General features: G+C 35.9%; 1 protein-coding gene across 1 annotated transcript in view; it reads left to right on the top strand.

Moving 5' to 3' along the window:
- The window catches only part of ZFP37 (ZFP37 zinc finger protein), a 103,212-nt gene extending 99,459 nt beyond the window's left edge, over positions 1-3,753 (top strand). The window contains exon 9 of the mRNA XM_057547828.1: positions 2,221-3,753. Within this exon, the coding sequence (XP_057403811.1) occupies positions 2,221-3,662 (1,442 nt within the window). The 3' untranslated portion in view covers positions 3,663-3,753. The remainder of the gene's footprint in view (positions 1-2,220) is intronic.
- The last annotated feature ends 6,638 nt before the right edge of the window (positions 3,754-10,391 follow it).

Raw genomic sequence — 10,391 nt, 5'->3', positions numbered from 1 at the left:
CGATGCTCTTTTATTTACCTTTTAATTTTATTCACCTTTTAATTTTATTCTCTGCTTTCATTATCAAACTTTTCATACTCGTACCTAACAGCCTCAATTCTATTCAACTTTAATCTTTGAAGTTAGACTCTTATCATCTATTTTTCTACTAAAATTATTTTGAAGAGACCCCTGAATCCTGAATTCTTTCTTGGTAGAAATCTGTTCTTAGTCCTTTCCATATTCAAACTTTTCAGCTGCATTTGATATTTTGTCTTTGCTTGTGTGACAACGCTAGATTATTTTCTGTTTTAATCTCTTTCCAAGTGCTTTTTCATTAGTTTCACTTCCTCCCTAACACAAATGCATGTCTTTTAAGGTTTATATTTACTTGTTTATTTTTTATCCCAAAGAATCATGCATTCTGATATCCTCAAAAATAGTCCTTCCATGTCATTAATTCCCTGATATATTTTTTCAGCTCACATATCTCATTTGAATTCCCCATAGTTTCCCTGCTTAGAGTATATTGCTACTTGAATGTGCCACTTCACTTTAAATCACTTTAAACTCAATATGGTAAAAAGTGAAATCACCAAATTTCTCTAAGTAACCTCTTTTTCCTTCTTCAGTATTTCTATAATTTGTACCACTATTATTGCTACTATTAGTTCCTCTATTAGTACCACTATTACTTCCAGCTTTCTTGGCTAGAAACCAAGTATCTTTATGAATCTCATTTTGTAAAAATTCCTCATAATCAATGTTAGTATATTTTTGTTTCTTTCTTTTTATGTTTTAGATTTACTCCTATAGTAAATTCTTTTGTATTATCCTAATCCAGGCCCATGTCATTTATATTATACTTTCTTGCTGAATTTGATAGCCTTATTCTATTATCCATTTTATTTATTTATTTGTTTTTAAATTTATTTATTTATTTTTGACCACGTTGGGTCTTCATTGTTGTGTGTGGTCTTTCTCTAGTTGTGGTGAGCGGGGGCTACTCTTTGTTGTGGTGCATGGGCTTCTCATTGCAGTGGCTTCTCTTGTTGCGGAGCACGGGCTTTAGATGCATGGACTTCAGTAGTTGTGGCACACAGGCTCAGAAGTTGTGACACACAGGCTTAGTTGGTCTGCAGCACGTGGGATCTTCCCGGACCAGAGATTGAACCCATGTCCCCTGCATAAGCAGGTGGATTCTTAACCACTGCGCCACCAGGGAAGACCCCTATTACCCATTTGAGATGAAATTAACAAGCACTTCATCTAAAACATCACACATTTATCGTGTTGCTACTATGACAGAAAACAATTTTTCTCTCTCCTACTACATAACATTTCTCTGTTTGTCAGAATTTGTTATTATATGATCCCATTTCATTTTTCCTTTCTTATTTTTTCCTCTGCTTTCCAAAGACATATATTTGAACTAGTATCATTGACTCTTTGTCATGTCATGTACTTTTTATATCTTTATTTTTAATTATACTATGAATTTTGTCTCAGTGCTATCATTTCTTTTACCACACTTATCTATATTAATCCTTTCCTTCTTTAAACTTCCATATTAATCAGAACTGATACTGTATAATTTTTTGTTTTATCAGCAGTGGTTTATTTTTATTATATATTTTTCTGTAACTGATGAGTGAGCTTTGTTTTCCCCTTTATATTCCAGAGGGAAGAAATATTGTCTTCTGCTTAATCCTGAATATTATATCCAAAGTCAGAGCATTAATTCCAAAGCAGAAAGCTTCTGAAAAACAAATAGTGTCATGGCATGATGTTAGAACATTTTTCAAATGATGGTTCTACACATTAGAAGAATTGGAATTCAATAACCAATTTGAGAAACACAAATAAAATTAAATTATAAGGAAAAATAACTCAAGAGGAAGATCATGAATATAACAGTTTGAGGGAAATATTAAATCTCAGCTCAAATCTTTTAAACAACTGAGTTTCTAGAAGATAAAGACCTCATAATTATGACACAAATGGAGCTTAAAACATAATTCTGCTTCAATAGATTTTTTTTAAAGGCAACTTATAAATGAGAAATAATTTTAAATATAAGAAAGGATGCATTTGTACCTCCAACCTTACTTATTCTGGAAACAATTTAAATGTAAACCCATAATTCAGTGCTAATGGAATCTGAGAAAATTTGTATGAGAGAGAAACGTAAATGTAAACTATGTGGTAAATCCTTTAGCCGAAACACTAGTCTTATTCAACATCAAAGAATACATACTGGAGAGAAACCTTATGAATGTAATGAATGTGGAAAAGCTTTTAGTCAGAGCACTAACCTTATTCAACATCAAAGAGTCCATACTGGGGAGAAACCTTATGAGTGTAATGAATGTGAAAAAGCCTTTAGTCACAGGTCATCCCTTAGAAATCATGAGAGAATACATACTGGAGAAAAACCCTATCCTTGTAATGAATGTGGAAAAGTTTTCAGCCATATTTCAGCCCTTACTCAACATCACAGAATTCACACTGGAAAGAAACCATATGCATGTGTTGAATGTGGGAAAACCTTCAGCCGGAGCACACATCTTATAGAACATCAAGGCATTCATTCTGGGGAGAAATCCTACCAGTGTAAGGAATGTAAGAAAGTTTTTTGCCACAGCTCATCACTAATCCGACATCAGAGAACTCACACAGGAGAAAAACCCTACAAATGTAATGAATGTGGAAAAGCCTTCAGCCATACCCCAGCCTTCATTCAACATCAGAGAATTCATACTGGAGAGAAACCTTATGAATGTAATGAATGTGGAAGAGCTTTTAGTCAGAGCACTAACCTTATTCAACATCAAAGAGTCCATACTGGGGAGAAACCTTATGAGTGTAATGAATGTGAAAAAGCCTTTAGTCACAGGTCATCCCTTAGAAATCATGAGAGAATACATACTGGAGAAAAACCCTATCCTTGTAATGAATGTGGGAAGGCTTTCAGCCATATTTCAGCCCTTATTCAGCATCACAGAATTCACACTGGAAAGAAACCATATGCATGTGTTGAATGTGGAAAAACCTTCAGCCGGAGCACACATCTTATAGAACATCAAGGCATTCATTCTGGGGAGAAATCCTACCAGTGTAAGGAATGTAAGAAAGTCTTTTGCCACAGCTCATCACTAATCCGACATCAGAGAACTCACACAGGAGAAAAACCCTACAAATGTAATGAATGTGGAAAAGCCTTCAGCCATACCCCAGCCTTCATTCAACATCAGAGAATTCATACTGGAGAGAAACCCTATGAGTGTAATGAATGTGGAAAGGCCTTTAATCGGAGTGCACATCTTACTGAACACCAGAGAACTCACACTGGAGAGAAACCTTATGTTTGTAAGGAATGTGGAAAAACTTTCAGCCGAAGTACACACCTTACTGAACATCTAAAAATACATTCTGGTGTGAAACCCTATCAATGTAATGAATGTCAAAAACTGTTTTGCTATAGAACATCATTAATTCGACATCAGAGAACTCATACAGAAGCGAAACCCTACCAGTGTAATGAATGTGGGAAATCCTTCAGCTTAAGCTCAGCCCTTACTAAACATAAGCGAACACACACAGTGGAGAAACCTTATCAGAGTAATGAATGTGGGAGAGCCTGCAGCCATAGGTCATCCCTTACCCCTGAGCACTCACAGTAGTAAAAAACTCTTAAGATTGTTATGCAAGAAAAACTTGAGGTAAAATACTCATTTACTCAATATTATAGTGTTTGTACTGAGAAGAAACACTGTTCTTGTAATTCATCTGAAAAATGTGTTATCATTGATATAAAAACTTATAATGGAAACAGTCATCTCTAAAACTGAAGTTTGTCTTTTAAAGACATTTAGGAAATTAATTTTAGAGATAATTTATTACCAATATATATATTTGCTTATAATTAAAGCCTTTTCAGATACACAGAAGTTTTAGATGGATGATAAAATTGTTTATATATAATCTTTTTAGTAGTTCTTATCTTATTTTTAAATGTTAAAGTAACACCTTTATAGAGGGTTTGAATTTTAAATTTTGACAAGTTTAATTAAGCCATAGACAAGAATGCTTTCCCCCACAGAGATAAGATGCATTATTTTCCAGTATTCATGGAATTAAAAAAAATTTTTTTTTTAATTTATATTTTTGGCTGCGTTGGGTCTTTGTTGCTGCTTGCAGGCTTTCTCTAGTTGCAGTGAGCAGGGGCTACTCTTCATTGTGGTGCATGGGCTTCTCATTGTGGTGGCTTCTCTTGTTGGGGAGCACTGGCTGTAGGCGCGCGGGCTTCAGTAGTGTGGATGCCAGCTCAGTAATTGTGGCTCGCGGGCTTAGTTGCTCCGCGGCATGTGGGATCTTCCCGGACCAGGGCTCGAACCCGTGTCGCCTGCATTGGCAGGCAGATTCTTAACCACTGCACCACCAGGAAAGTCCCAGAATATTTTTTTTAATGGACTATATATATGGCTACAAAGAAAATTTCAACAAATTCTCCCTGAGGGAAATATTCAAACCTTACCTGTTTATTTATATATTTTTACCACACTGAGATAAAAGAAAAGAACAACTGAAAATAGCACCACAAAACTATTTAGAAATTAAAAGTAGTTTTCTAAGTAATTTTTGTGTTAAAGAATATATCCAAACAGAAAAAATGCGATTATTAGAAAATAATAAAACTGGAACATAAATTAAGTATTCAATTTTAAAAGATAGGAAACCAAATAATAATATAAGCCCAAAGAAAAAAAAAGGAATGCATTAATAAAGATAAAAGAATACATTAATAAACTAAGTACAAAAAGTACATTTGATAAGTCAATATATAAATTCTAGCAAGTAGGATAATGGGAAAAAAGGAGAAAACACTATATCTAGGAGTAAGGAAAGGAATATAAATACAGATAAAAGGGAAGTTAAATTTTCTAATTCAATCATTAACAAGTCAAATCTAGCAGTTTAGTAAAATTAATACTGATATTTGTCATAGCACTTCCAGACTAGTTCAAAAGGAGAAATGTACATTAATAAAGAAAGACTGTATTATACTAGATGCACTAAAAGGATTTGGCAGTATTCTACAGTCATTGGCATTGTTTTAAAGTTAGGAATAGAAGGAAACTTCCTTAAATTGATAAGAGATGTTTACCAGAAACCTACCAAACACTGCATATAACTAGAATGTTCTTATCAGAAGCAGGAACGAGACAAGTGATGCTTAATGTCAGCACTCTTAGCAATGTTCTACAGGTCTCAGGTAATTCAATAAGAGAAAAAATTCTGAGCCAGTAATATTTAAAAGGAAGAGGAAAAATCCTGACACCATGAGATGATATATTTGGTAGCTAGAAAATCCAGCCAGTAGGGCACATATATACTATCAACAATGCCCAAATAAAAAGCTTTCTTAAATAAAAGAAATAAAAAATGTAATGGAAAAAAGTGACAGTCACAGTATTGACCAAAAAAATCTAAAAATGCCAGGAATAAAAAAAAATTCCAAGAGATTATAGGATAAATTTGTTTCTAAAGAACATAGAATAGTATAATAAATGAAGAGGCACGATTAGAAAAATTGTATAAAGATGTCAATTTGTTTTAAATTTATCTTTGATTTGCAAGCCTAAATCAAAATCTCAATAGAGTTTAAAAAAATAACAGCTTTATTGAGATACAGTTCTCATACCACATAATCCAATTTTTCAAAGTACAATTCAGATATTAACATATTCAGAGTTGTGTGACTGCCACCACTATCTAATTTCAGAATATTTTCATTACCCCAAAAAGAAACCCATACCTATTAGCAGTGACTCTCCATTGCTCTTCTCCCTCCAGCTCCTGGAGCTACTCATCTACTTTCTTTTTCTGAGGATTTGTCTCTTCTGGCTTTTTTTATTTCAATAAAATCACAGAATATGTGGTCTTTTGTGGCTGGCTTTCACTTAGCATTATGTTTCCAAGGTTTGTCCATGTTGTGACACACATCACTACTTCATTTCTCATTATGGCTAAATAACATTTCATTGTATGGGTAGAGCACATTTTGTTATCTGTTCATCAATTGATGGACATTTGGGTGGTTTCCACTTTTTTGTTATTGTGAATAATGCTGCTACGAACTTCCACATATAAATTTTTGTAATGTCATGTTTTCAGTTCTCTTGCACATATATACCAGGAAGTGAAATTGTTGAGTCTTATGTTAACTCTGTGTTTAAACTTTTGAGGAAATGCCAGACTATTTTCTACAGCAGCTGTACCAGTTTTCAGTCCCATCAGCAACATATGAGGGTTCTTATTTTCCCCCGTCATTGTTAATACTTGTTTTTTTCTGTGAGATAGATATATATACATATACATAACTATATATATATATTTATATACATATACATAAATATATATGTATATTTTCTTTGGGGAAATGTCTGTTTGGATTCTTCACGCATTTTAAATTAGGTTATTTATCTTTTTATTGTTGAATTGTACGAGTTCTTTATATATTCTGGGTACTGGACCCTTATATATCTAATTTGCAAATATTTTCTCCCATTCTGTTGATTGTCTTTTCACTTCTTGATGATGTTCTTTGAAGCACAAAAAGTTTCAGTTTTGATGTAGTGCAGTTTACCTATTTTTCTTTTATTGTTTGTCCTTTTGTTATACCCAAGGTTGTGAAGATTTACATATTTTCTTCTAAGAGTTTTACAGTTTTAGCTCTTTTAGGTCTATGATCCATCCATTTTGAGGTAACTTTTTAATATATGGTGTGAAGTATGGGTCCAACATCATTCTTTTGCATGTGAATATTCAGTATTCTCAGCACCTTTGTTGAAAAGACTGTTCTTTCCCACATTTAATTGTCTTGGCATCCTTGTCACTCAATGGGATTTAAAAATGAAACTTAGCACACTAAAAATAAGTATATTAGAACAACTAAACGACTGTTAAAAATTAAAAGCAACAAAATAGGGCTTGCCCCCCAAGTTATTCAAATGGTAGTCTGTAGGGAAAAAAATAGTTGGTATACCACAGATGAAACAATTGTTATCTATAGAATAGAAAACAAGGAGAAATATTTATATATGATACTTTAATATATGATAAAAATAATATCTCAAAACAGAGAAAGAATAGACTATTCAATAAGTGACATTGGGATAACTGGCTATTTATTTGGAAAAATACCTCATAACATACACAAAATTAAATTCCAGAAGGGAATAATTGAATGCCGTTTTGTGGTAGTTTTCCAGAAGACAGGAACTGGGCACACAAATCTGAGGTTTTCTTCAGATCCTTCCAAAACTGAGGCAGGAGATAGATGGGCCCCAGGCTGAGCAGCGTGGAGTTCGCCCCCCTGTGGACAGATACTCCAAAATAGCAGGAGGGAGGAGAAGCTAAGCCCTGCCCAGATAAAAGACCAAATATTTCTCATTCTCAAGGTCAAGTAGACCTTCCTGACTACACGAGCAGAAAGACTCCTTGAAGGTCAAAAAGGGGGGCGGGCGCCATAGCATAGTAGGTGATGTCAACCTACCCATAGGCCTCTTTGCTAGAATCCATCTTGGCTAAGAGATGCATGTGCACACGTGGGAGGACCCTGAGATATACCAAATATGGACTCAGACCAGGCAAAGCAAGATGATTGGCCAAAGGAAACCAGGAAGAAATGCCCCATAAAAGTGATTCAAACTATCACAAGGGTGCGACTCTTTCTCTAAGCCCACCCGTGTGTCTGTCCACCTGTACTCCTTTTCCTCCTGATAACCCTTTACTTCTTTCATTGCTTTCCATCTTTGTGGGAATTCTATTCTGCAGAGCTGAAGCGCCAGGGCCTTGTCACTGGCCACTGGTCTAGTGGCTAGGATTCAGTGCTCTCAGTGCCGCTGCCCGACCTCAATCTCTAGCCAGGAACTGAAGCCCTGCTTCAAGCGGCTGCAGTCCGAGGCCATCCAAGATCATAACCACTATTGGATAAACACAAATTTTAGAGTTTTGGAAAAGTTTTATTATAACTACTGATAGAATTATAATGGCATGGCTCTCTTCAAATCACTGCAAAAAATGGAAAAATGATAGAAAAGGAATAAACCTAAAACAAAGGAACAAGTAAGATTGGGTATAACCATTTTATCAATGAAGATCCCTTTTAAAAGTTACAGCTTTTAGATTAGATTTACAGGAAGGAAAACTAACATTTGTTGGTTGCTAAATTAAATAGTATAGAAATTAAGGTGCTAAGGTTATCTAACTCATCCATGGTTACCCAGCTTTTAAGGGCAGGAGCAGGATTACAAAACAAATACATCTAAAATTATGCAAAAACTTTCACAATAAAAAGGTAGACAAAAATAAATCTGTAGGGCTCTGATGACAAAGCTTGTATGAATTTTGCAATGACACCATACACAAGGGCCTATGCCATAGGGTAGAGCCCATTATTGGGCAGAATACGGACATAAGAAACCAAAGATATGCATTTTCATTTTCTAGGACTGATGTAACAAATTACCAGAAACTGCGTGGCTTAAAACAACAGAAATTTATTGTCTCTCAGTTCTGCAGGCCAGAAGTCTTAAATCAAGATGTCGGCAGGGCCACATTCCTTTTGGAGCCTCTACAGGAGAATCCTTCCTCACCTTTCCAACTTCTGGTGGCTGTCAGCATTCCTTTTGGCTGCATCACTCCAATCTCTGCCTCTATCTTCATGTGACCTTCTTTTCTGTGTTTGTCTTCTCCTCTTCTGTCTCTTATCAGGGCATTTGGATTTAGGGCCCACCTGGGTAGTCCAGGGTGATTTCACCCCAAGACCCTAACTTGTATCTGCAAAGACCTTTTTTCCAAATAAAGTAATATTCACAGGTTTCAGGGGTTTGAACATAGACATATATTTTGGGGGGCCACAATTCAACCCACAACAGTACATGAAACTGGAGGACAAATATGAATCATAATCGAAGCAGAAAGCAAACAGATGAAGCCATTCTGAGTTTTAGGATAAGAGGTGGGGCAGATATTGAGGTAAAAAATCCTGACTATGATTGTCTATAAATTAGAACATGCATGTAAAATTAGACCAGGGCAATGATTTTCAAACAGGAATTCCTGGAGGTACATGGAAGTACATGTAGGTATGGTTTGGAGATAATAAATTTCCATATTCTCTTTCCTAAAGTTTATTATCTGAAAGCAAAGCTGTATTCACAACAACTCTTCTCCAGGTTTACATAAGAAAGGTATACTCCTCACTCATCCCACACTTCACTAATGCATACCAGACAAAATGGTTATCATTTTCTGGTGATAAAATGAAGACACCATAAAGCCTTATGGCTTCCTTCTGTCAAGGGTGAACTATGGTATTAGAAATGATGTACTTTGGCCAATGTTAGGATTTCGAACATGAGCTTATAGTAGAAGTAGGAGGAGGAGTAATTAAATTTTTAAGAACTTCACTTTTTTTTTTATTACCCCAACTGTTGCCAAAGAATGTATCGCTCTTGAAGGAGGGTCCCTTGAAAAGACAAAAAGAACATAAAAACATTAATGCTAAAAACAGCCTTCTTTTCTTTGTTTGTTTAGGTTTTTGTTTTGTTTTGTTTTGTTTTGTTTTTGGCCACGCTGCACAGCTTGCGGGATCTTAGCTCCCTGACCAGGGGTCAAACCTGTGCCCCCGGCCCCCTGTAGTGGAAGCTCGGTGTCCTAACCATTGGACTGCCAGGGGATTCCCAAAACAGCCTTCTTTATGTAATTAAACAAACAATTATTTTCACCTGTTTTCAACCTTCATCCCTAAGTGTTTTTAGCTGGAGAGGAAAGCATCTTTGAACAACAGTAGTAAAGGTCTGCGGCACTATATTTGGTCATCCACTTGACAGGAAGTGACAGGTGGTCTGAGATAAGGGCCTACAAGGATTCCCGACTAGTGGCAAGTGGCTTGGTTGGTTGGCAAGAGGCCTGAAAGGATTAAGAGTGGGATATTGTGGACAAGGAAGTCTGGGCAAGAGGCATGTGCATGGGGTTGTGCACCAGCTGTAGACTTTTGTGTCTCAGAAAGAACCCCCTACAGAAGAGGCACTCAACAACTGGATGTACTAGCAAATGTCAGCCAGGCTCTGTGTTTTTCCACCACAGTGCTTGTGCAGTGAGCTCATGAATTGAGAAACCATGACTGCAGAGATGGAAGTGTTACATAAAAGACTCAACAGTATGGTCTCCTTCTCACCAAAGCTGATCTAGCTAATGTTGCTGTTGAATACCTGAAAGTTCAGCAGCAGAGACTGACTCTAAGCCTCTGTGGTAACATCTCTGAAGAGATCAGCCAGCCACTTGGTGGCAAGTTGATTACAATGGGCACATTCCATCCTGGAAGAGATGGTGATTTGTTCTTT

Source organism: Balaenoptera acutorostrata, chromosome 6 (genome assembly GCF_949987535.1).
Source record: "Balaenoptera acutorostrata chromosome 6, mBalAcu1.1, whole genome shotgun sequence".
Classification (NCBI taxonomy): domain Eukaryota; kingdom Metazoa; phylum Chordata; class Mammalia; order Artiodactyla; family Balaenopteridae; genus Balaenoptera; species Balaenoptera acutorostrata.
The sequence above is the reverse complement of the archived record's forward strand: the minus strand, read 5'-3'. Positions and strand labels throughout refer to the sequence as shown.